This window comes from Barbatula barbatula (assembly GCF_947034865.1).
Source record: "Barbatula barbatula genome assembly, chromosome: 20".
Classification (NCBI taxonomy): Eukaryota; Metazoa; Chordata; class Actinopteri; order Cypriniformes; family Nemacheilidae; genus Barbatula; species Barbatula barbatula.
This window is the reverse complement of record NC_136783.1, coordinates 9,288,839-9,316,241: the sequence shown is the minus strand read 5'-3', so window position 1 is coordinate 9,316,241 and position 27,403 is coordinate 9,288,839. Positions and strand designations below refer to the sequence as shown.

Sequence of the window (27,403 nt, the reverse complement as noted above, 5' to 3'; positions counted from 1 at the left end):
TTTAAAACTACCCAAAATCCAAGTACTAGGAACCCGTGTTTGAATGCGTTACGAGAAGAAAATTTCAAAATGGAGTGAAAATATTGTCAGTACAGTACATTTACTAATCTAAACACCTTGTAACATCCAAAATGTCTTGATGCATAGTCTATTCAAGGCAGATGTAAATGCATGTGAACACTAAAGAGTAAAAACAAAAGAACTGTCAGAGCTCTTCCCGCTTAAATCAGTGAATGATTTATTACAAAACATAAGACAAACAGTTATAACAACATTACAAAATACTTATAAAAATCATTTTTTTCTCCAAACATGGACCAAGATTTCTTGACGATTCTGAAAAATGGAAGCAGACCTTCACCACAAGAAGGTCTAGAGATGATGGATTTCTCACCGCTGTGAATGAAACGGCAGCGAGGGTCACACAGACCTGTAAAAACAGGTTTAGAGTGGCTTTGGGATCCACACATTAAGATTGTAGACAGCAAACACTTCATCCACAGAAGTCTGTGATAATAGAGGGATAAGATGTCACAACAAGGTCTGCATGACATGAAGCTTTTAATCACTGTAATTCAAAGGCTCGGTTATACCATTAAACACATATTGCACTTATGTCGCCATGCCAACGCTTACTGTGTATTCACTTAACATGCAGCATGCAAACCTTCGGCTGACAGTCAAAGAGAAATAAACACAGCCTATTAAACAATGTACATTTTTGCAATCCAGCAGCCTAATGCATAAAGTTGCGACATTGGTTGCAATTGACCAAAAACCTCAAAAATGTAAGAAATGTTTTTGTTGAATGTGTGCCGTTCCAGTAGTAATATAAATATACAGCATTAATCAAATCCTGACAGACGAACATACAGTTGCACCTTCTCATGCAGCTTATAACAATATGTGCAATAGAAATACTGCCCTGTTTACTTAAGTAAAAGCCCAAAATAAACAAACAACAGTAAAATGTAACTAATAACCATTTGTGTTTTGGAAGAGTCATGCATATAATTCATATGAAACATCCAGTCTGATGTGTGCAGTATTTGTTGTATGTGCCTTCTTTTAACAATAAAGCCACCGTAATACCTAAACCTAAAACCTCTATCCACCACCTCCAGTTCCGCACAGATTTGTCTTTAACAGTGGCGATTAACATTCATTCATATGTAGAAGTCCACACGTATAAAAAAATGTAAACATCATCATTATTCCAGGTACAAAAGCATGTGGGAAACAAGTCAACAGTCCACGAAAACTCATGATGCAGTGGGTTCAGTGCACGTAGATGAGTTCCAGATGACACGTGTGCGGCATGCTTCCCATACCAAATCTGAAGCTTTGAAACGGTTCCTCTTAGCACCCGTGAAAATGTTTTTCATTATTTTAAGTATCAAATTAAGTGATGTGTACATAAATGCATTCCAAGGGTAAAAACAACATGAAACCAAAAACCTTGGAAGAAAAGTGGTTTTACCCACAAATGTGAAGAAATCAATGACAAGATCGTTTTTTTAACGTTCTTCTGCAGCAAAAATTGAATTAAACAAATGTGACAAGTGAAACAACTGCAACTCTGCATCAACAACACATTACTGCATGAAGCATTGAGGAGGGACTTCTTACTCTAAAAACAACTTAAACCTCATCTTAAAATCCAGACGAAAAATTCAATCTTGTGTAAAAGTAATATTTGCTTCAAAGCATGAAATTTAAACTTTTTTTGGGGCCAATTTGCACTAGAAACTTCCATGGCAGACACACAAAGACCTTTATTCCTCCCTTAAAATGATTTCCAACGCTTTTGCAACTTCTTGTCATGTGGGTCTTCTCGTGTAATATTCCACAATGTGGACATTTCTTTCACAATCTATTAAAACTTGCAGCTTTTAAATAAGACGCGCCACTGATGCAAAAACAAAGAACTCGGAATTAAACACGGATTAAAATGTCGTTCCTCCACAGGTACACAGAACGCACAGAAAAAATTTACTCGCACAGCGTTCCTCTTTTTTTGTTCTACATACATAATTCAAATGTGCATAAATAAAACCCAAAAGCAAAAATTCCATGCTGAAGACTAGCTTCACTTGACATAAAAAAACAGCAACTTCTCTCTGTAACTGAATTCTGCATGGTAACAGTGCACACAAATGATCTCAGCGGACCCCAGAGCAGATGAAGCACTGCGTTAACACACTTCACTTTGTTTATCTCTCTTTCAATTTGGCCTTGTCTGGAATCTTACTATTCTCTGGCTTCGGCGTATCCGTGGCTGTCTCTGCGATCTCATGCGTGGCTGCTGAAGCATCTCCGTCCATGTGAGGGCCACTCTGACTCTCCTTTTCATCCGCCTCTTCCTCATCCGAGCAAAACTGCCACTCATCCGCTTCTTCGCTTTCAGATCCCTGCACGGCGATCTGTGGAACCAGCGGGTTCCTCCTCACCATGCACTCCTCCTCCTCCGACTGCACATCGCTTGTTATCCACACCGGCCTAGTGCTGGTCTGAGCAGGAATCTGTGGGGCTCTGTCGTCCGGCTCATCGAAGCTCACTTCCTGCACAGCTTCCTGTTTCTTAAACGAATCCCGGCGCTCGGATAGATTCAGTTTGCGCATAACGACAATCTGCTCCATGCGGTCACTTGACCAGTCCCTCAACCGCTGTCCGCACAGGTACCCGCCAAGCCTGCTGTGATCTGCCTCTATCTCAACGTCACCCGGAACATCCATTTCACTATGAGGGACCTCTAGCGTGTGCCTGCGGGGGGCGTGAGGTTTTTTGTCTGCATATAAAGCCCCTGAGAGTTTCTCTGCGGACTGGACTCTCTTCAGCAGAGGGGAGCGCGGGGGTTCGGCACTGCGGGGTCTGACCACGTGCCGAATGATGGTGGGGGGCGAGAGGGTCTTGCCGTGGAAGGAGTGGTGAAGGGTTTTGGAGATGTTGGAGATGCTGGGGAGGGGGGAGGGAGAGCGCTGGGGGGATAGAGCCTGCGGTGAAGAGGTGCAGGCGAGAGGCGAGGGCGGGATGCTGCTGGTGGACTTCCGTCTTCCTACTTTAGTATAGCGCTGGTTGGCAAGTTTGGACCCGAGGCCGTGCAGCGAGCTGGGGCGCATTTGGACCGCCGGTGAACTCGGCGAGCTGGAGGAACATTGTGAGGCGGTTTGCGGGAGGCCGGCATCTAAATGAATAACAGTATTATTAATTCTCAGTTTTAATCATGTAAATGTACTCTTAAACCTAAAAGGTGAAAAAGTGAGGTCATACCGGCACTGTGGTCTGGGATGGGACTCCTGCAGGGTGTGGTGGGTCCAGAGGAAAGGCTGTGGGTGGGAGAGCCGGGAAGACTCTCGCTGGAGGACACAGAGTGATGCAGACCGGAGGAGAAACTCCGACTGCTGTGAATGACTGTGCTCTGTTTAGACAGCTTCTTTAACACGCTCCGTCTCCTGAATAAACACAACAGATTTATCAGGTTCACTCATGTGCATCAAAATATTCTCAATGCAACTATACTGCACAAAAAGCTGCACTGACCGATCCTGATTGTCCCTCCATCTGCTTCTCTTACAGCGGCGGGCCATCTTGCCTTTACAGCTGCTCTTGCGTGCCGGCCCGATCTTTATAGACGTGTCTTCAAGAGCGATAGTCTGAAGGGACACCTGGTTTCCACTCTGAACATTGTACATAAAATAACAACAGATGTTTACTGAAATATTCAAATATCCAACGGTTTGTAAAAGTGGATTTACAGGCATGTGAGAACCAAGATGACAGTATTGTTGAACCTTACAGTACCTTCAAAAGAAGCTCCATCATCTCTGTGTGCACCAGACCCTGTACAGTCTCTCCATTCACATGAGTGATCAGATCTCCTGCTCGCAAACCCGCCTCATGAGCCGGGCTGCTCTCCTCCACACCCTGAAAGAACCGGAAAAATCTGAATAAACCACCTGAACTCTATAATTTTAAAGCGTATTGCTTTAAAACCTATTGTATCACTCACCGAGACCATGTGGTGTATAGTGTAGATGTCACTGGTGCCCATGTATACCCGAATGGTCTGCAGGGTGAAGCCGTATTTCTTCCCAGAGCTGTGAATGATGATTGGGGGGCGGAGCCTGCTGATGCTGAGTGACAGGTCTCGGTTGGGGGAGGAGTCTCGAGATGACGGGTTAGAGGAAAACGAGCGGGGAGAAATGGAGCGTGCATGAAGGCTTCCACTGCCGTCATCTGGAGGTTAAAAAAGATGAAAATGTAACAAAAATGTGAATGAAAAATATTTAATACCGAAAACAAACGAAGAGTTTGATTTCAAAATGAAGTTTTTCAAAAATCATGTTTTTTATTATTGTGTATAACAATTAATATCAATCAATAACTGCAGTTGTTTTTTATTTGAGCAATAAGAATAAAAAAATACAGCTTACTAACACAAAAACATGATAACATAATAAAGTTCTCATTTTGGAATCAAACTCCTCAAATATAAGTAAATCATTTTATAATAAATAAATGAATCATTATAAATAATAGCAGCTTTCTCTCTTAAATAGAAGCTGATATATTTAATTAAAAATTCTGTTTTATTACTGTATACTCTAAAATAAAATAAAGGTGCTTCAGAATGCTATAAGAACCTTTAAATGGTTCCATAAAGAACCTTTAACATTCGAAGAGTGTTTCTGTTTTACAAAAGGTTCTTTGTGGCAAAAAAGATCCTTCTGATTATATTAAGTTAATAAAAAGATTCTTCAGATTTTAAAAAGGTAATAAAGAGATGGTTCTTTAAAGAACCTTCGACTGAATGCTTCTTTGTGGAACCAAAAATGCATCTTCTATGGCAACCTTTCAGGCACCTTTATTTTCAAGAGTGTATACAACATCATGTTCCAGGAGGAGGAGAAGACTGTTTCTGTAGTGTTGCTATGGTAACAGTGTGTGGGTCCTGACCTGGCGTGATGATGAGAGAGAGGGTGGACACAGATGCAGACTTGGGGACTTTGCGTCCTGGCGAGAGACGCTGCCTATCAGGCGTCTCCAGCTGGTTTCCGAAGCACTGAGTACTCCCTTTTTCCCTTGGCGATGAGTGTTTTGTTCCAGTGCTGTTGCTACGTAGTCTGATTCGTCGCAGGTTGGATACGACAACCTCAGCTGCAGAAATAAAAGGTTTATGTCAGAACACGACTCCACGATACCAAATTTAGCACTATCCCTGTCACAAAACACCCCTGATGTGTGTAACTATAATGAACATTGCTGGAGGAAATCAAAGAACCAGATAAATATCATTACTAATGATGAACTTTTTATTTTTCTCTATTTACTAATTTAATAAATGATTCAAGTACATTTGAAACTATGTCCTGGTGGAACAACCCACACAAACATAGAACATATTGAATATGAAGATCATTCTCCCATTAATGTCCTGCTATTATGACATGTCAATTCAAACTTACCCTCATCATCTGTAGACAGAGCAAATCGAGGCATGGCCTCCAGACTGTGTGTGCTGCTCACCACTAGAGGGCTCACAACGCGCTCTGGCTGAGAAGAGCTGGAGGAGGTTCGAGGCCGCAGGCTACCAGAGATCAAACACAAAGAGTCTGACTGCTGACCATTAACATATACCGTCATTTTACATTTTAGAAACAAATGCTGATGTCATAAGTCTCTTTGGATAAGTGTGTGCTAAATCCCTAAATATAAATCTGAATATGTTTTATTGAGTGTGTTCTATCATTTTAATGGATTGTTCAACCCAAAATAAGTAAGTAATAAGTAATTTTTTCACCCTTTTCAACCTGTATTTCAAACTTTCTTTCTTCTGCAGAACACAAAATAAGATATTTTGAAGAATGTTGGGAACCGAACAACACCGGCTCCCATTGACTTCTACTTTTTGAACACGAAAAGTTTTTCTTTTTGTGTTCCACATAAGAATGAGTCGTACAGGTTTTGATGACATGAGGGTGAATAAACGATCACAGAATTATTGGTTGAACTATCCCCAAAAAATATATGTACGTGCAACGTGTTGCAAAATGAGATTGGTTGTTGCATGAGGTGTCTGTTTGTGTAAGCTAAACATGTATGAAAGACTAAAAGTATAAAGACTACTTAAAAATGCCACATTCCTTCAGAAAACTGGAATGTGGGTAACAAAGGTGTGTAGCAAGAGAACTCTGTGTTAAATGTAGTGTATGAAACCAAGTATACATCTAAAAAGTGCGCTCTCACCTGGCTCTCTGAGCAGAGAGTCTCTTATCTCCAGTGGAGGCCTGCCGTAGGATCTCTCCATGGCAATGAGCATCTCTCCCTTCAGCCCGGTCATCAATCTCCTCACTGTGACTGCGGTCGGAGGAGAAACTCAGGTTGGATGGAGTGGCCAGATGCTCAGTGCTGCTGTACACCTGGAAAATAATAGAAAAAAAGGATAGGGAAAAATGCCATTGTTTCAATACTGGAGTTTCCATGCTTGCTTGGTCTAAACATCATGAGTCACATGTAAGACGCTATGAAGTAAAAGAGAATTAAGTTTAAATTGAACGGCTAAAAGTTGACTAAACCATTTATTTCCACAAACTACATGTACTTGTGTCAAATCAAATTCTCTCTAGGATGACATTGAGAATGTCCCTCCCCAATACATCTGCCGCCAACCACAACAGCAAGTACTCTTAAATATGACTCATATGTTCAACGTTTAGATGAGACACACTCATCCTCAGAAAGGAGAAAAGCATATATCACACGGTTTCACAGATAATCTTATTAAAGGGATCCTTTACTCAAAAATGCTAATTCTGTCTTCATTTACTCACCTTCTAGTTGTTCCAAATCTGTATAAATGTCTTTGTTCGTGAGTAAATAATGAGGGAATTTAAATTTTTGGGTGAAGTATCCCTTTAAATGCTACAGTAGGATGGAACAAAAGCAAACCTTGCTAAATCGATTTGACCAAGAGGAAAATCTGCCTATTTCAAGGGAAGACTCTTCATCGTTTGTTTCCTCATCCTCATCGGAAGCCAAATGGTGATAGCGTTCAGAGCGTGCTACACGGGAAGAAAACACAACTTCAGGGGTCCATAAAAAAACGAATGACTGCATCTCAGTTGATGAGCACATCTTATCAGAGCTCTCGGCTGCAGAGACTCACTGTCAAAATAACTCGTGTCATCATCTGCCTCCAGCTGAGGGATGAATTCAGCCTTCAAACGCAGGAGTCCGTTCCAGTCCAGACTGTTGAAGAACATATGCTGCTTCACCTCTGGAGCTCCACCTATGAATTTGCATAAAAAAACTATCATTTTATTTCTTGCATTACACAATTTTAGTTTGGTTGAAATAATGGTTTCTCTCAGTGTATAAAAACATCCCTCTTTCAAGCCAATAGATCACCTGCACAATCACGCTTATCTATCGAGAAAACACCAAACATCAGATACAGTTTTAATAGCCGTTACATAACAAGAGTACCTGTTCCGAGTCTCTCCAGCGGGCTTTGTTTCAGTAATCGTGTGATCATGTCCTGAGCGTCTACAGGAAGGGCATCGTCTCCGTCTGGCCAGATAATCTCATCTGCATACAGAACAACGTGTGTCAAATCCTCATCCAGCGGTTTTGTTTTAAGCCAGTCTGTAAAGCTTCCTTATTCTTTAATTGGGATCTGTGTCTCGCTGGTTAACAGTGCAGACAGAATCATCTGGACTCACCGCTGACCACCTGTCCGAACAGCTTTTCCGGTGTGTCTCCGAAGAACGGGACACATCCCACCAGGAACTCGTACAGGATGATGCCCATGGCCCACCAGTCAACAGGTTTGCCGTAGCCCAACCGGAGAATCACTTCTGGTGCAATGTACTCCGGTGTGCCACAAACCTATAGAGCAGCCAATCAACACACATGTAGTATCAAAATAGAGATTCGTAATAGATTTATACATTTCTAAATGAAAAGTAAAAATGAACAAATGTTAATAAAACTAATAAAGGTTATTTCTTTATAATCCAAACTATGGCCTAACTAGATGACACGATAAAAATACAATGACAAAAGCTATTTTTGTCATGCAAATCAATCCAATCAGGAGCGGGCATTTTTGTGCCGCATAGCTCCGCATATTGAGAAATACTGGTTTTAATGGCCATAGCAATAAACACATGACAGACTTTTTAATGAAATAGTTTGTAGTTCTTCCCTTATGTGAACTATTATGGTTTCATTCATACCAACAAGCTCACCTGCTTGTCAATGAACTCTCTGGTGTCCTTCTCTATGTGGCCTTCATACAGGTTGGTTGTCATATTCATGAGGCCGATTTTGGAGAGCCCGAAATCAGTGAGTTTAATATGTCCCATAGAATTGATCAACAGACTGCGAAGGGTTAACATATCTGTTAACAACAATCACATTCACAAACAGGCGCATGTTCACAGGTTTCTCAATCGTCTCTCACTTGTCTGGTTTGAGATCTCTGTGCACGATGCCGTAACTGTGGAGGTACTCGAGTGCCAAGACCGTCTCTGCAAAATACATCCTGGTCATGTCCACAGGAAGTGGCCCCATGTTCTTCAGCAATGTAGCACAGTCTCCACCTGAAAATCAGATCACAGACATCATTGTTCATATAAGACTTCCTGCATCACTGCTAAGTAATACAAGTTAAAGTAATATTGTAAAGTGCCTGACCTTCCACATACTCCATGACCATGCACAGGTGTCTCCGTGTCTCAAAAGAGCAGAACATGCTAACCACAAACGGGTTCTCCGCGAACGTCAGGATGTCTCGCTCCACAAACACCTGCTGTATCTGGTTCCGCAAAATCAGGTTTTGCCGGTTGATCTTTTTCATTGCGAATCGCTGGCGAGTTTCTTTATGCCGTACCAGATACACGGCCCTGCAGGACAGAAAACAAAGCGACCTTTAAAACCAGCAGGCTGCTTGGGTGATTCTGGCAGTTACCTGCTCTTCAAGATAACAAGATGATGTAATGAGTCTGGATGAGATTAAAGCTGGAAGATTAGAGTCTGGGCCTCAGATGGACCGCCCACAGTCTTTTCACCATCTGGGTAGGGTTGCACCAGGCAGTTCTGACTTTAAGTGTAACGTCATGTCCACACTAAAGGCTTAGTAACTCTGTACTTTATTCAGATGCACCATTTATCTTTCAAAATAAATATAGAAACAGCATTTTTTATATTGATAATGATGACCCCAGCTATAAATGACATGTAAAAAGGAAATCTCTGATTGGTCAATCAAAGTATCAAAGTCAAGGTGGGTGAATAAGCAGCAATGAGATCCAGACTGTATGGCGCGATTAAATATAAGCCTAAATGTGACAAAGAAGGTAATATTTTGGTTCAAGCTGAGAGCGTGTCCTTATTCTGCCTCTAAAGTAATCGTATTCATACTTCGGGCTATGATTTGCTTACCCATAAGCCCCATTACTGATGAGTTTAATGGTCTCAAAATCACTCTCCAGTGGTTTCCTTCGTGGCGGCGTGGGTAAGCATTTATTCTGCAGTGAGAAACAGGAAAAGGTTTATTGTTAGTGACATCGAATAAACCTCAGTGAGGTCATTTCCATTTCAGCTCACTTACCTCGCCACAGTCTTCAGAATCAACTGTCAGTGTCTGCCCTGAATCGTACTGTTCCTCTAACTGCACAACTTCTGTCACAGAGATAAGAAACACAATAGAATGAGCCACACGCAGAGGTTTTCTAAACAACAATATAATGTGATGTCAGATTTCGCACCATCAAGTGGATCTCTGTTAAGCCCCAGTTGACTGATTATATATCTGGGAATATCGGTTTTGATGCCCTGGCCGACCTTCGCGTGACCTTCTGCTGCCTCAAGTAGATGGTAGAACTCCTCCGGGTCAAACTCCTACAGAAAGGCACAAATAAAATCAGGAACGGAAACATGTTGTTTTGATTTTCCAGGTTTTCACTGTTAAACAAAAGGGGGCGCTTTTACTCATCTTCTGAAAGATGACAGCTACAGCTCCAAAGCAAATAACAAAAACACATTTGAACTTTTTGCTTAAAATATATTTGATGAAACCTACCCACATTTGAGAATGGGTAGAACAACAACAAATTTGAAAATATTCTGGGGGCCAAAGTTTATTAAAATGATCAAAAATGGTGCAGCTGGATGGCAAACTTTTTTTAAATGCTGACAGGAAAGAGTTTATATTTATTTTGCATGATTTGATCATACATGCACAAAACCTGAGGCAGTCAAAACACACAACACACTGCATTTGTGGCAACTGGTTCTAAATAGGGATGCATCGCAAAATCAAGCACTCTCCCTGAAGAATGTAATGCAAGTTACTCTGTACCCCTACAACACGACAGTTCATTAAAAAGTGTCCTTCAACACAAGGCCAAAAGGCTGAAAAGACAAAAAATGAAAACTGTTGGATTATTATAGGCTAGATTGCAAAATGATTTTAAGAAAAAAAAAACATCCAATGTAAGCAATTCTGACTGGTGCTGACTGACAAGCAAATCAGTTTACGTCTCTCCTCCTAACCTCGCCCACAAAAAATGTAAGGATTCTGACTTGTGCTATTTTAAACGGCTATGGAAGTGCTTTGTTTCATTCAACCGCGTATCATTTAAAGAAAGCTATTATTAAAAGTTGTGATATATCAAAGCTTTGCGATGCATTGCAATATCATAAAGAGATAAAGCAGCACAAGAGACCCCATGAATTCAGTGACAATCTCTCTCGAGCCGGAGGCCCTGAACAGATGACACTAATATTGATCTTTAGAATTCGTTATAACAGCGTTGGAAAAAGTAAGCATACAGCGTATGCGAGCGTATGGCCCCAACTACACCACTGGTTAATATGCATTTCTCATTCGATCTCAGTAATATTCAATGTGGGTCCATGAAGAACCAGCGTAGGATCTTACCAGACACTCCAGCAGTCGTGCAGGACGTGAGATGATGATAAGAATCTTCTTTACCAGTTGAGTGATAACTGTAACCTCTTCACTCTCAGATCGCTCCAGAGCCTTCATAAACAAAAACATCAAAATAAATAGATCATGTCATGTATTTAGTTGTAGTTTTTATAGTTATAATATTCACAATAGACATGACGTATTTTTGTTCGCAAACCCGAGAAGTGATTCAGCATTTTCGCACTTCCAGTTCCATCGCACCAAAGTCGATTGGGTTTTTTGTAAAATGTCTGAAATAAGGTCTGTGGTTGACAAAACCTCAAAATATTTGATGATGAATATTTGAATGACTTTTAAAACTTAAAAACGACAGTTGCTAAAAGCGATCACATTCCTTCGTCAGGAACGTTAGACGTCATCGTGAATGAATCTCCATCCACGTTTTTAGAGATTTGTGTCCATGTTGCATTATTTGTGAGATTTATACGCATTGAGTAATAACTTACCGGGGAACATATTTTTAATAAAGTTCGAAAAGGTTGGCAGAGGCTTGGTGGTGCTGATATAGAGCGACCGTAGTTCAATCCGTTTATTGCATCATGTTAGCTTTTTACTTCAGCCGACTGCATTTAGGCTTCAACAATGTCAAATGTTGTGTTTGTAAAGATTATCTTGATAGACAAACATGTAAAAATCATAAACATTTGTTAATCACAGATCTTCATTTTTGTGATCTTCCAAAACTCGACCTTATTGAACGGGTATATACATAAATAATGGGGCTAAATTTGATTATTTTTAAGACCTTCATCATTCATTTTAAGACCTCTTGACCACTTCACGTTTTAATCATTGGGAACACTTTTACTTACATTTCCTATATACTGATTGTAAGATAGCACAAGTAAACAGTCTGTGTTTGTGATAATTCTTTAATAATGCAACATAAATCAGAAGGGTGGGAATGAAGCCCTAGGTCATTAATTGAATGACTAACCCAACGCAAGGTTTGGGAAAGAGAAACAAGGCTACGTTCATCGCCTTCCGACACACAGAGCAGTACATCTCAACGTTCTTCCCGAGACGGCCCTCAGCCATGGTTCCAACTCTTTATCCTCCAATCATTTGCATCAAAACTTGCATTTACCCACGAGTCAATGATGTTGTTTAACAACCGGGTGTAAATGGCCCTTCCACTATTCGCCTATACGATGATTTAATCCAGGCAAACTTTTCATATTTGTCCAAAGAGGTCATATGGTAAAGATTATACAAAATTTTATACCTTGGAAATGGCATTTAAAACCTGGCCTTAATATTCTCTCAATTTATTTTTCAACTTTTTATACTTTTTGAGACCACGCGGACACCCTGCTGAAAGCTCCTTCAAGTCTATCGAAGTTATGTAAGCTTTTGCCTTTCTATCTCTATCACTGTTTGAAACAAAACATTGCGGGTGACTTCAAGTACTTATACAATTATTTCAAACTATTATTAACTGTACAAAATGTATAGCCCAAATTATAAATCGTTATATGCTTACAGTTGTGATTGTGAATCCGTGTAAGGAAACGGTTTTGAATACTGCATTTTATGTACTTGCTCAAAAAAAGGTTTCAGTCTTAAATTGTGTAAAACCTAATTCACATTAAGCACTACTTGGCACCCACCCTAAACTTCCCAAAATGCCGATTTAAGCCAATCATAACAGATGTCATTGACATACAGCAAGTAAGCAATAATAACTCTTGATATTAAGGGTCAGAGAGAGGGAGGATGATGGTTATATAAAACAGAAACAACTGTTTCAGTTGCACCAGCAAATGACTAACACAAGCAGACTCCAGGGAAAAATTTAAAGCGCAGAAAACGTCCGGTTTAACCTTCCTGCAAACGCGGGCTCTATTAAACCAACGCATATCATTACAGATCCATCAAAAACAGCAGCATAATGCGACACTCATCAAACCCTGTATCTGTCCTAAACGCAGGAGCCTATGCTTGTGGCTGGAATGTTTTTGCTTGTTTAAGCATGGGAATCTGCTGGCTTGTGGGATGTGGGCGTGGGAGGTAAATGAGCACTACATGTGCACTGGTGCTAACAGGATTAAAATCCTACCCATGAACTGTGTGAATTTTAATCAACTCTACATACTTGCTGAATATATGGATTTAAAGGGACAGCGCACCCTAAAATGAATATTGCGTAAAACATTCATACAACCATGTGTTGATTAGTTTATTTCGTGAAATACTAAAAGAGATGTCAGATGCAATATTAGGGAGCGACAACATCAGTTTTAATCCAACAAAAGTGAATGGTGACTGAGACTACAAAATTTGAAACATCCACATGTTGAGTAAATTATACCAGAATAAAACATTTTCACTATATAATGCAATTGATGCAAAAAAGTTAACCTTATTCAAGTACCGTTCAAAGCAAAAAACAAATGCGACAATACACAAAAACAGCATTAATCTATCTTGAGCAGCGGTCTCCTCGTGTAAAAAGTAAAGTAGATCACCCTCGGTCAGGCGAATTCTAATGATAAACTAAAATGACTGCATTTTATGTATTTGACGGAGCTGAACAAAGTGAGGAAGACGTGCTATCAAATCAGCATTAAAGAACCTCACAGCCCCATGAGACGTATGACTCATGTTTCACAGACGGGCAAATGCCACCGCAAGATAGAAACATGGATGATTCTACCCCAATACGAACGTCACATAAAAACAATGAAGGCATTCTTTTATTAGCACTGAAAGTCATGATGGCATCAAGTCAAGCAGACAACAGAGTGAACTGCAAGTACAATGACATGTTGACGTGAGCAAAAATACCTTGTTACAATTATTAAAAAATAAAGAACAAATAATAGCAGGGATTATTTGAGCCGCTTAATGAGAAATTTTGAATGGCGCAAGATTAAACAAACACAATAAAGTAAAAATGTAAATGTCCAGTGTTTTAAATTTAGTGGCACCTAGTGGTGTGGTTACGAATTGCTCCAATCTTTTTTTAAGCACTATTGTGGCTAAGATTTCGTCACGTTTTCACTTCTTTTCAGTGGGCCTTTAAATGTATTTGTCGAATATGAACTGACACTGGTCCAACCCCGATTCTCAACATAAAACCTTTGGAGAAAAATCTGTGCTTTTGTAAGAGATCTAAAGGATCAACAGACTGGTACAACCACATACAAATACAAAACCACCAGATTTGACTATCAATCACTGCAAGTTCCCGTTTAAAGATGTAGGGCAGTCACAAGCGCAGTACCTCTGCAGAATCAGTGGCCCTGCGCATGGCACCGCTGACTAAGGCTGGTGGGAAACACTTTAATAGCCTCGTCTATGAGCACGACATCCACAGCGCACCAGCGAACTGACAGCGCACGCAGAGTCTTGCCTGGGGTTGTCTGAAAACTACATAAAGGGTAGGCGTAAGGGTTGCTATGGAAACTAACACCCTGTAGTTGCAAAGACGAGAACGGAGCTGGAAAGGGGAAATGTAGATTTCTAATCAAAACCTAAGCTGCAGGATACACACGCGTACCCGAGATGACACACACGATTAGCCCACACAACAAACGCTCACGTGTATGCAAATAAATGTGGCGCTTAGGGAAATTAAGCACAGGAAAACACCAGCCGGAGTGATATCCAGATGATAGATTTGTGAAAAAATCTGAAGAGTATTAATGTAAAAAAAAAACTTAGGAACGTGAGACATGTTTCGCATTCATTAGGTGAAGTACAGTTACTATTGAAAATAAGATCTTATTTTGTCATAAAAGACGGCAGGGGATAAGCATCACATCACTGCCCCGCTGACAGAATACGACATTGTTCTCACATTACTGTCAACCTGATCGCCCTGCCTCAACGCCACAGCGCTGCCTAACCACAATAACCTGCCAAACCACCTGCTGGTTTGGTAAAATAAAAAAGGTTATCAAACTGATTTTGGCGACATCCACACATCAGCAAAATACAGCTGGCAGTTTTTTATGGTATGCAAAGTATATCTGGTTCTGAAATAAGTGAAAACCACTTCCTCCATGTGAAGCAACATATTTTGGGAAAGGCTGTGGAATACGTTTTATATTTAACACACCATAGACTTAAATTAAGGGTGCTCCGATCAGGATTTTTGGGCCGATCACAGATCTTTAGAACCTGTATTTAGATCACAGGATCTACATCCTACCCTCTATTTATCATGTATAATTATTCAATTAAACATTTCTAAGAACAGTGTGTATTACCTATGAATTGAGAGATGGAAAGGAATCATACATTGACAACTTACAAACAGCATATTCCTCTCACTTTTTAGAAAGAAAACAAATGACAGCAGCCATAGGAACAGCTTAGAGTACAACAGGGCTTTCCTGTTTAATAATTATGAAAAACAACAGAATCAAACTTGTCAAAACACATGTAAACTGCAAACTTTCGGGAGTGGCAACCACATTTAAATGCAGGAATATGTGCCCTGATAGTTTCATGTGTCCGCATTTGTGATGATTGACACACTAGTAACCATATAAGCAACGTACTTGCGTCTCGCAGCTGTAAGAATTAAAACCGTTTGGTATCTGTTCTTTTTCAGCTAAGATTCACTTTTTGTCCATCAACTAAACTAAAGTACCTCTGACTGACGTGCTGTGTTTTGTTAGAGAGTGCTCTTTTGCAGTGTTGCCATGTTCATTTATTTTTAATCACTTTTATGATTGTTGTTTGGTCTTAGATTATAAAGCTTGAAACTTAAGGTGTAAAAATGGTCAGATTCGGATATAAGAGATTTTTGGGTCTCATAACATATACATTGTTTTTTAAGGTTGAATTTGAACTTCTCTTTGTTTGCGGATTTTTTTCAATGAAGATCTGGCAACACTTTGGAGAAAAGCTCTTGAAAGCAGCTAGCCCAATGTAAAATCTGTTCAAACAGACTTATTTTTTGCTGTTTTTTAGCATCTCACATACAGACGAAAACAAATCTCTGATGGGCGTTTAGTTATGTCATAAACACAGTCATTGAGTTTGGTTCCGTACACACGGTGTATCATTTTTCGGGGGTTCAGTTATCACTCTGGGAAACCAAATTCATCAGCATCGTGTACGTGTATCAGTTTCCCTCAGACTGCAACCAAGAGGAACGAGTGAGTGAGTGACTGAGCTGAACGGTCCACCAGACCTCATACGCTGGTCGGTCTGCACAGCGCAGCAGTAAGACACACCTACAGTCTACACGTTTTGTGTCATTTGATCGTCCGTTATAGAGATAGCCGATCAAACTATTTAAGTGATAATGATCGGCAACCGATCAATCAGAGCACCATTAACTAGAATCCAAAAAGATGTTCAAGTCATTGTTTATTAGAGACATTAAACCGGAGATTGCCGCCTCACCTCATGCAACAATTTCTCCAGTTTATCCTGCAGCTCTATGAAGTACAGGGATGTGATCAGACCGTTCTGGGATTTATCCAGACAGTCTCTGGCCAGCTCCACCAGCTGATGCTGAATAAACCCCAGAACTCCATCGCCCAGCGGCAACGAGCTGTCTGGAGAATAATGCCGGATGATGTCCAGCAAATGCTCCTCCATCTGAGCCGTGGCCTGAGGAACGACAAAGCGAACGTTTAGCAACACTCGGAGGAAGATAATTAGGAGGTTTCATCTATTTAGCAAGCAGCGCATACCTTTGGAAACCGCTCCTTGTAGACATGATTCATCATTATAATTTCATTATCAAATGAACCACCTGTTCGTCCAGGGCTGAAACAATGAAGGAAAGGTTTTGTTTTGTGGGTTGTAAGTACTGTTTATTGTACACATTGCAGATAACATCTAGTCAGTGGTTCCAAGAGTGCTGATTTTTAGTATAATGGCACTGAAATGTATCTCAGTTCATCCCTCTAACCAGAGTTCTTAAGTCCCACTTCACGTCTTGCGTCTCACAACTGGCTGGATGCAAATTTCCAAGTCCAGTGTTGAATTACATCATAGTGAATTCAGTCTCACGTTCTCTGACTCATCCTTGACTGAGGTTCTTTCACAATACACTCATATTTCGTTAAGCCTGGGAATTCATTATTAGTCATAGGTACTCTCATCTGAGAAATTCATTCTGACGTTATGCGTTAGTACATGAACAACAAATATGAAACAACAAGATGAAGTTGGGGAAGTAAGATCGGGAAACTCATGTTACCCCGCATGAGCAGAACTAATGTATCCGATACAGTTGCCGTTGTTTAAATAAAATCTCCTAAAAACAACACTCCAGGATGTAAAACAATTAATCCCTAATGATCAACCACCATCAATCCATTCGTGCATGTGTTTGTTTACCTAAGGCTACGTGACCGGGGTCGTATAAACGGAGAAGGCCGCCCATCTTCCTCGGTCATGCTATCAGAACTTCGGAAGTGTTTAAAAAGGAAATGAAGCTCGTCCTGTGTGGGTTGGTATGGAAGCTGGTGGAGTCGTTCTTGAGATGAGGACGATGACTGAAACAACAGAGCATTAATGCATAACACGTACACGGCTACAACAACAAGAGCTTAAAACCTACAATATGCTATTATTGATTACAAACAACCTCAAATTTAATAAGGACCTTTTATAACCTTCTCTATTTCTTTGCACTTTTGATGTTAAAAGAAACACTTGAAATTCAAAATCGTTTTTTAAAGGGATAGTTCTGTCATGAATAACCATAGTAGGAAAAATGACTATGTTAGTCAAAAGTGCTCAAGAACATTTTGCATTCCTACATTCTTCTAAATATCTTCTTTTGTGTTCAACAGAACAAAAATATTTTAGTATTTTTTCCAAATATGGTAGTAAATGGGGTCCAAGAACTGTTTGGTTACAAGCATTCTCCCAAATATCTTTCTCCGTGTTCATCAGAACAAAGACATTTATACAGATTTGGAACAAATTGAAGGTGGGAAAATTATAACAGAATGATTATTTTCAGGTGAAATATCCCTTTAAAGAAATATTTTTGTGTTTCAAAAAGGAAAGAATATGTGGCAAAAGTGACAAAATTTTCATCATAAGGTTACATTTCAACTATGACTGACACCACACATTGTATTTATAAATACATACTGAGACTGAGCTGGGAGGATTTGTGCCATAACCAGAAGATGGAAGTGAAGCCAAAGACCACCTTCTCCCTTCCGCTCTACAGACAGAAAACAAAGAGCATTTCACGATACTGAATTATATGTTAATTACTATTGTGTCCACGTTTTAATTATACGAAGAATAACATTTTAAGATTGTCAAAATGTCTGTGGACAGCTGCGGTAGATCTTAAATACACTCCTCATGAGCAAATGCTTTCAGTTTTAGAAAGGCTAGATTTGCATACAGAAGCAGGCAAAAGTCATATCTTGTTAGCTGGAGCGTAACACAAAGGAAAGCCACATTAATACATTAGCCAGGAAAGACAGAATTTCATGAACAGTATGCAGTAAACAGAGTCACGGTAATATACAGGATGATTGAAGCATGACTATATTAGTGTGAAAAAGAGATTGGCTACCTGTCAGCTCGAGCCAGGTGGCTGAGAAAAAATAGAGAGGGATGAAGAGAGATAAAATAGATGGAACGCTTAGTGAGGTCTATAGATAAAGAGCCACTTAATAAGAGTCAATAATAAGACTTTGACAGTGAGCCGACAATCTAGTAAGTGTTGATGAATACCAGGAGAGTTTGTCTAAATCTACACAAGATGAACTGTTGTTTATGAACTGAAGAAGAATAAGAAGGTTTGTCTACCTGCGGGCAAAGGGGAAGTTGAGCGAGCAAATAGCAGCGGACACATTTCTTGGGCTGTCCAGAGGGCTGCTGGCTGCTGGAAGAGGAACAAGAGGACATTTTAAAACAGCACGGTGTTATGTAAGCTGCATGATTTAAGACACGCCACACGGTGACTTCAGATGTTTCACAAATCTGATAGTTGAAGACATTTATCTGCCTTTGGAAGAAAAATTGATATGATAACAACAACATACTCAGGCTGACTTTTGAAAAACAAGTGTAAACATTCTGGCACAATCAAAGCTTTGCTCTGCTTAACCAAACCAACATAGCAACACTTGCAGAGCCAATGGCGTGAGAGGTTGATTTTGTGGCTCGGAGATGTCGTCAATATTTACTGCCTCAGCTTTGTGCTTTAATAGGACACAAGAAAACTCCACTTTTGGCTGTGCAAAATATTACAATTATTCAATCAAACAATCAACTTTATTTATATAGTGCTTTTCACAATTGTTGCATAGCAGCTTTACATGCATCATAATGAAAAATTAATAATAATACTAGGATATTGCAAACGTGTATATCGCATTGGTTTGCAAAAGCAGCATGATTTAATACTTCTAAAACGATGTAGTCAAAGTTTACAGTTATATTTTTGTTCTCAGTTTTATTAATGGTTTGAATTAGATATTTTTAGTTTTATGTTAATTTCAACTTTTTGCAATGGTGTAATGTGCTTTTGTCATTTTATTATTCGTTTTTTTAATGTCAATATAAACTTGAATTAATGTCCATGTCCATTTTAGTTACGTTTTTTTCAGTTGATCATTTGAGTACCGCAATTTTAACTAATTTGTATTAATTGTTCAGCCCACATTTCAAAATAATATTTGGGTCAATACTTTACTTGTTTCAACGAACAGAAATGCTTTTAGTAAACTATAATAACCTCGGGGGATGCAGACGGTAGTGAGACATGCAAATGACGTGTGAAAGATGTTGATGGAATGTGAAACGTCTGTGAAAAGCTACTTAATAAGGACTTTAGACAGTAAATAATCGTTGAGCGGCGATCATGACAGACATAGGGGGAACGGGTGGAAAATATTGTATTACTACGGCTACATCCAGCCACTCAACAGTCATCGCCCAGCTCCATGTCAGTACATGCAGTTGCAGGTGTCATGTGACAGCGTGTATTACCTGTGTGGGCAGAGAGAGGTGAGAGAGGGCGGGTTGGCGACGGTGTTCCAACACCAAGGCACTTTCTATTACTGCTGCGACAGCTGTAACACACACAAACAGGGGGAGAGAGGGATTATTACAAACCATTCATCATAATCCAGCCCAGCTCGGCTCCTTTAAGTCATCGTAATGAAGTAAAACCAGCAAGATTGATAGGAAAATGCAGCTCTCCGCTCTTCAAAAGGTTAAGTTATGTTGCTCTGCTGGTTTAGGACAAAACAATGCTGTAGTGTATACAGGCACCGGTGTGGCAAGACTTCAGCCCGCACTGGGAGTTCACAGCTTTGGAAGGCAGAGATGGTGTCCTTCGACACAACTGCAATTTGCATTAGTCAACTGGTTCCCTTGTGAATCGAGTTAAGCATGTGATATCACACTTATGCATGCAACGCCTCTTGCAGAAGCATGCATGCAACCTTCAGTCTGCAAACACAGATGTCAATCAATGCACAGACAGACAGCAGTCTTTACAACCACTGAGACTTTTAAATAAAGCATAAGGTTAAGCATCGTGTCAAGCTACATCAGCACGATCCGAATAGATTACACATTTCGACTCGATGGCCAAACATGCAGCCTAGGTAGGCAGCGCACTACGATTTGAGCCCGGCCATTGAATTACGGTGTGCCCAATAGAGGCACGACATAAATCGACACACGTGATGACAGAAGTTAATGCTGCAGTAAGTTTGAACGCATCTAATGTACCACGTTACCTTTTGGATCGCTTGAGCATCGCACCAGTCACAAAATGCGATTTGCTGCCGCCAGGCACAGCGCTCCAATAACTCGGGTCAGACATCGCGCGCGGTTACCGTGCGAACCGTCCAGGCGACACCGAAACACAAAACCCAAACGAAGTGTCGACTCATGAGGGCACGTCTAGACTGGATACATCAAGAGGAGAGGCGGAGGGGAACGCGTCTGGTTCACAAGGCTTCATCTCGCTTCTGCGTCTATTGTGCGACACGCTGCCGCTCGCGGGACTCGCATAGACTCGCAGCGCAACTTGCTCAAAGTTGAGAATATCAAAAGCATCGCCCCGAGCTGGCGGAAAGTTACTGGTTCACCTCCGATGATTTAAACACGGGATAGCACGAGTAGCCCGGGACTGAGTGAGATGCTCCGTGTGTTGTGGATGTTGTTTCTCTGGTGTTGACTGATTGCCGGGTGATAAGCTTGGAATGTACCATTAATTGTGAACACGGGCAAACGAATCTTAGTTGACAATAAAATGTCTTTGTTTTAACGGATTTGGCAGATATGATGTGTAACTAGTCCTTTAAATATTATATTAATATGTATTTTTACATCTAAAAGTAATGTGTTAACTAACGCGTGCGGCGTTTCACAGATGGTATGATCTGAAGCGAGCGTTTCCCGAGTGACGTCAGACCTTCACGCGAGAGCTAATCAAAACAGAGCTTTAGATTTTCTTTTTTCCTTGTTTTTGTTTGTTTTGTTATTGTTGTTCTTTTCATCCTATTTACTTGTCATTTATTTTCTAATCTATTGTAAATGCACTCTTGGTTAAAATGTAAATTTATGTTTTTCTGTATTTACCGTTGGCAATAATAAAAAACAGAGCTTTAGATTGACTTTTCTCCTTGTTTTTGTTTGTTTTGTTACTGTTGTTCTTTTCATCCTATTTACTTGTCATTTATTTCTAATGTATTGTAAATGTATACTTTTCTGTATTTACCTTTGGCAATAATAAAAAACAGAGCTTTAAAAATGATAAAAACTGCTTTAAGATTTAACAAAGCAGAAGTAAATTAAACATTACACAAGAGATGGGTGAGTTATATTGTGCATACCTGTGGGGTAAAAAAGCTAAAAATTAGCTAAAGGGGATGAATTGTGTACTATAGTCAAATAAATGCAATATGGGCAAAACCAATATGAATCATAAGAATATAAAATGGTCTTTACAGATATGAGAGTATTTTCCCCTTTAACAAAAAGAAATGAAGTGTGTGTCCTGTTTACTAATGAGTTCATCCAAAAAATTAAGTCTAAATTTACTTTCATGTAATCCCAAATGTGTGTGTGATTTGTTAAAAATGTAATTTTATGTATATATATGTCCCCAAAGGCTTATAAAATGTGCCAAAAAGCAAATCCGTCAATAATAAAGTAATAATCCTTGAGATAAGGGATACATCATTTCTTAAACAAAGTCTTTAGGTTAAAATTTCACAGATAATAAAAACAATAGTTAATTTAAATCTAAAGTGTACATATTCTCTTTAGATTTACATTTAAATGTAAATCTAAAGAAAATATGTACTCAATGCTTAAATATTTTAATTTTGGAGGCAACAGTAGGACACACGGTCTGGTTAGTTTTGTATTTTATTATATTTTAAACTAAACAACGTGGAAGTCTTCGCAGTCATAGCTTTAACATGTCAACTCTGTCCTCCAAGTGTGATAATTTCTGTCAATATTGTGTGATAAATCGTGCCATTTATGCCATTTATTAAGGCAGTAACCAAACATGGCTCCGCTGTAAAGCACACGGTTAAGATGGTCAAAATATTGACATTTGTTAACAGATTCGTTATATGTCTTAAAGATTTAACTTGTAAGCTATGGAGTTGACAAGTAATAGTGTCAGGATTCCACCATCATCAACCTCGTTCAACCTCTCCTGAATATTAATCACCATCACCGGCACCTCATCAATCCACCTCCTATATATTCAGCAAGCAGTCATCATCTCATTGTCTGGTCTTGTCATTACAAGACTCTCAGACTCGCTTCTGCTAATGGCTCAATCGTCTTCCTAAGGAATACCTTCTTCAAGCCATCTTCATCCCAGAGACTTTATCTACGCTGCTGTTCCGTTCCAGTCTGGTTACCTATCTATTCATACATCTACCATATCTGTGTTTCTGCAATAAAGAGTATATCTTTTAACCACCTGTCTGACTCCAGTGCCATCCGTGACAAATAGTGTAAAAAGAAAATGTATTTCGTCACTTAGTTATTTTACTGAACACCATTATTAGATAACTGACGGCATAACAATGTTGTTGAATAGATCACATTGAAATAGCATGCTTGTTGTGTATGATGGAGTTGACCTAAATGACCTGTCAATTAAAAAAGCATTTTTTATAACCTGTTCGCTAATATATTTTATTAATATGCCTATATTTAATTCATATTTATAAGTCTTGTCTACAAATATATTGATCTCTAATTGAAGTATTAAAATACATCTAAATTATCCTTAACATCCTAACTATCCTTATCTCAAAAAAAGTTAATACTCAAAAACATCATCTAGTCATTCAACAATATCTGGCTGATTTGGTTTTAATTTGACTAAATAAGCTGAAAATGCTATTTGTTTTCAGACTATCGTTTTGACTTAAAATGACCTTTTTCATTTAAACACTGTGTTCAAATGAAGATGGAAATTCATACATCTTGTAATGGCATTCGAGTGAGTACGTTTTTATTTTTGGGTAAACGGTTTCTTTAAAGGGCCAGTCCTGTTACTCTATAGGACAGTTTCAGTATAATTCTGTCATGTGAATGAGCTGTCTTACCTCCAGGGATGAAGGGATTGTAAAGGACTGCAGGGGCTGCCTGGGCTGCATGGACTCAGGATGATGGGACTCTGGTTAGGTGACAAACTGAAAAGCAAGACACGTTAACATGCATTAGCGCTCTGACTAAGTGCATGTGGCCTGTTTATACTGCAAATCAAAATTCTTTTGGAATTTAGTTAAATGGCATAATGGTACAGATGATGCTGAAATAAAAAAAGTACAAATGAATGCGTGAGTAAATGAATGAACCAAAGAATGAATGAACCAAAGAATGAATGAGGTTCAAGTGAGATGTATGATGTGTTGTGAACAGGGATTTCGAAGGAGAAGATATTACCATGTTAAACCATGTTGTAAGCTTTCAAACCTTTTTTCTACCAGGCATAATATTTCCTTCCTGGAACATATCACTGAAATAGGCATCCTCAGAATTCTTGTCTATGTGACAGCCCTAGGCATTCTCAGATGCTCTTCTCTGCCTGTCAGTCAATTGCGTGGTTGAGTTTTCCATCAAGTTACACAATTTCCACTTACATCTCTGATGCAGTGTAGTAATACAAGCCATATATTACACATTTAAAACAATATAATAAGTATGATTAAGAGCTTATATACAACATGATTCATATAATCAGACACCTCGCAGCTTTTGGTTTGGAATATTAAATAGGTTATAGCAGTACATCATTACAACATCAAATATTTCACAGTTGCCTCAACCCTTTTCTATCTGGTCAGGAGGAGCCCGTCTGCCAGCATCACTGCAGTAAATTATACTTAAAAATGTAAGTTACGTTCTGTTTACTTCCGTCATAACTATTAATTCCACTGCAACCGACGCATTAGCATCGCATTAAGATAAAACGCCAATAACAGGAACCAGAAAACCACGTTTCTCGTATTTCCTTCATTCCATTCAACGTTGTCATCAGGTTAGCTTGCTAAAAATGTGTATTCAAACTAACCAGATAGGTTGTAAAGATTTAAAGCACAACATCACTTAAACCTAAAACAGAATTAAAGGAGCAAAATCGAAATGAAAGAGCACAAGAGTTTTATGACGGTTGAATGCATGTTCAACTGCATGCAGCCAGGTATTGATCATTGTGACCTCCATGAGGGTAATGTACGTTTTTACTACTGGCACGGCTAGACTATGTACCAATATACCCAGGAGAGAATTAATTGAACTTTGATGTACTTGGTTTGCATAACACATTTGTATGTGAGTGATCTAAAATCTAACCTGAACATTAGCTATGCATGACTGTACAAATATGGCTGCCACTGCCTGGCAGTTTGTGCGTGCCCACCGCACATTGCAACGGATAGCAACGGGTGCAGTAAAAGTAGATGTTGTCATGGTGAGGAGAGAGAACTGGAGATGACCGAACTGTGAACACTACCCCCTGCGCTCAACAATCTGATGCTATGGCGTTTTCAGCCATTCTCAGTGCATCCATGTATGTTGTATGAAACACGCAGATTGTGTACTGCGAAGTAGATCTGCAGTGATCCTTTGGTATGAAATCCTTATAAATCAGCAGTTATCCATTTTGGAGATGCCCTGCTGAAGAAAGGCTCCGGATGTGCGCTCCTACACATTGGGATTGAAAATGCGGTGGGCTGTGGGGTCGGTTACATTCACTCGGAGTGGGAGGACAGGGTTGGAAACCTGCAGTGATCAGCTCTGAAGGCAGGCTAAGGGAAGTGTCAGAAAAGCAGGAAAACATTGCGAGGACGCCACGGATGCGATAACGCAAGTGTGAGAACACTTCCACTCTTATTCGCACTCAAAGGCTTGAACCTCATAGTAGAATCCTGAAAGTGTGACGGGAGAGTCCGTGCCTATGCCATTGAACTGAAATGTGATGTCTGCATCAATGATACGACGTGATGTGGAATAAATCCAATAAAATGACAGATGCCAGCAAGTTAAAGTAGTAAAGGCCATTCCAACAGTCCATGTGACCTGACTGTCTGGCAAGTGATGTACCAGCATAAGGCAGAAATAGAAGCCAAGTTAAAGCAGCCATAAAACTGCAAAAGCACAGGTTGAAGTCAAACAAATAAGCATTATGGGCTGCTGTGCATAACACTGACATTTTAATGGAAGGCTTTACAATCTAGTTAAGAAGCACGCGCCGTGTTATTGTGTCCTTAACGCGCGCGTAGGTTATTGCGCATGAAACAAAAGCAAAGGTGGTGTTTGCGTCACAAAATAAACAATTTAATACGCAATGTATCTATTCGTTTAACAACGCACAATCCGTCCATCCGTATTGTTATATTTGCACTTACTGCGCATGGAATCTGCTTCCGCAAATACTTCAGTAACGCAATCTTTCCTTAAACGTATTTACACCGACACACAATTTAACACGCACGCGATACATTGTGTTCAAATCTCTTTCTCTTGTTGCCAATCTCACCAACTCACAAGCACGCGGGGGTTTCCCCTCAAAGCGAGTCAATAATGGATAAAACAACATTTCAATAACGAAATGAACATTTCAGCTTACTCCAAAGTGAGGGAGGGAATCTTCAGCTTGTCTCTCCTCTTCATCTTTTATAAAGTGGAAGTACAGATCCTCGGGTTTGCGGGCGAGATAACACAAAGTGCGGTCAAACACGCATCGTCGCGTAACATCTGGCGAAACTCCGCGCGCCCTCCATTACAACCGGCGGAAACAGCGAGCTCGTGTTGTTAAAGTGAAGTCATGTTTGTAAGTGACTGCGAGCGAGAGATGATCGAGATTGAATGGTGCGGTCACCATGTGATCGCTCAGGGGAGGTGTGAGCTTCAACAATACACTGCTGTCTGTCTGGTCGTGATCAGGTGGAAAAACAAACAACACCAAGAGACCACCGAAAGCTGCCCCAGGGCCTGTCGTTTCAACATTTGTCACACCTTTTATTTGAATGATTCATTAAAACACACTTAAAGTTTTCGACGTCAGCTCTCGACCAATGAGCTGCTTGCGTTTCTTGGCTGCGCTACAGTCAGTAGCGTGCAGTGCGTGCAGAAATCGATTTGGCAAATATTGCGTCATCGACATAACACTTACATTAACGCACGAGCGACTACTTATAACTTAATAGTTAAAAACTCCCTAATCGTAGCATTTTTAACCTAAGAACCAGCCCATAACTCTGACTGCAGAACAGCCGTAGATCTCGCATATTGTCATTTCCGTCGGCAGGAAATTTGGTAACGTTAAACGTGCTGGGGCTTTCCTTTCTCATCTTTTTCGCATTGTTGAGGACTTGAACGCTGCAAAATAAGAGAGAGCCGAGGTCTCTCTGTTACCATAGTGACGAGGACCTACCTTCTCCTCTCCCTTTCTATTTTGCCGATTGTAAATGGGAGATGAACAGAAGTGAAGTCAGCAAACACCCAGCATTGCTATCTGTGTCAAAACCACTTTAGTTATGAGATTAGAAATGACATGTTTTGTGGTGGTGCTATTCTGAAGCAGTGCTGTTCATTGTTATAGAGAGTGCAGTTTTATATTTATGCATTATCATACACACATGCAAATATACCCTTCTTATATTTATGGAGACCTTATAAAATAGGCAGTCTTATGATAAAAGGAATGTGTGTTTCTGTGGTTGTTGTTGTTGTTTTACAATACGACGTTGCGATAGATGATAACACGGCGAGTATTTCAAATACACAGAAAAACATTTATTTGGCTTTTAATCTGTAACATTCAGCAAATGTTAAAGGGCTAAAGTGTTAAACCCCAAAATACAAATTCTGCCATCATTTACTCACCCCAGGTTGTTCCTTTATACATTTCTGTGTTCTGCTAAACACAAAGGAAGATATTTGGAAGAATGTCAGTAACCAAACAGATCTCATCCA

At 39.8% G+C, this 27,403-nt stretch overlaps 1 protein-coding gene across 7 annotated transcripts; it reads right to left on the bottom strand.

Annotated features, from left to right (window-relative positions):
• Positions 1 to 216: 216 nt before the first annotated feature.
• On the bottom strand, positions 217 to 26,439 carry mast3b (microtubule associated serine/threonine kinase 3b). Of its 7 annotated transcripts, none has more exons than XM_079482858.1 (28): positions 26,055 to 26,315; positions 23,530 to 23,616; positions 19,928 to 20,010; positions 18,743 to 18,815; positions 18,507 to 18,527; positions 18,068 to 18,143; positions 17,303 to 17,460; positions 16,651 to 16,726; positions 16,358 to 16,567; positions 10,946 to 11,047; positions 9,771 to 9,903; positions 9,614 to 9,684; positions 9,445 to 9,530; positions 8,698 to 8,906; positions 8,465 to 8,603; positions 8,250 to 8,382; positions 7,722 to 7,887; positions 7,486 to 7,587; positions 7,166 to 7,288; positions 6,949 to 7,061; positions 6,247 to 6,419; positions 5,466 to 5,587; positions 4,957 to 5,157; positions 4,010 to 4,236; positions 3,802 to 3,924; positions 3,541 to 3,677; positions 3,271 to 3,452; positions 217 to 3,184 (listed from the first exon to the last, which is right to left on the bottom strand). In XM_079482858.1, the coding sequence occupies exons 1-28, from the start codon at positions 26,096 to 26,098 to the stop codon at positions 2,214 to 2,216; spliced, it is 4,341 nt and encodes a 1,446-aa protein (XP_079338984.1). In that variant the 5' UTR covers positions 26,099 to 26,315; the 3' UTR covers positions 217 to 2,213. The 7 variants fall into 7 exon arrangements, with proteins under 7 accessions (XP_079338984.1, XP_079338983.1, XP_079338986.1 ...); XM_079482857.1 differs by having other exon boundaries at positions 18,743 to 18,818; positions 26,055 to 26,295; XM_079482860.1 differs by lacking the exon at positions 18,507 to 18,527 and having other exon boundaries at positions 26,055 to 26,439.
• Between the last annotated feature and the right edge of the window lie 964 nt (positions 26,440 to 27,403).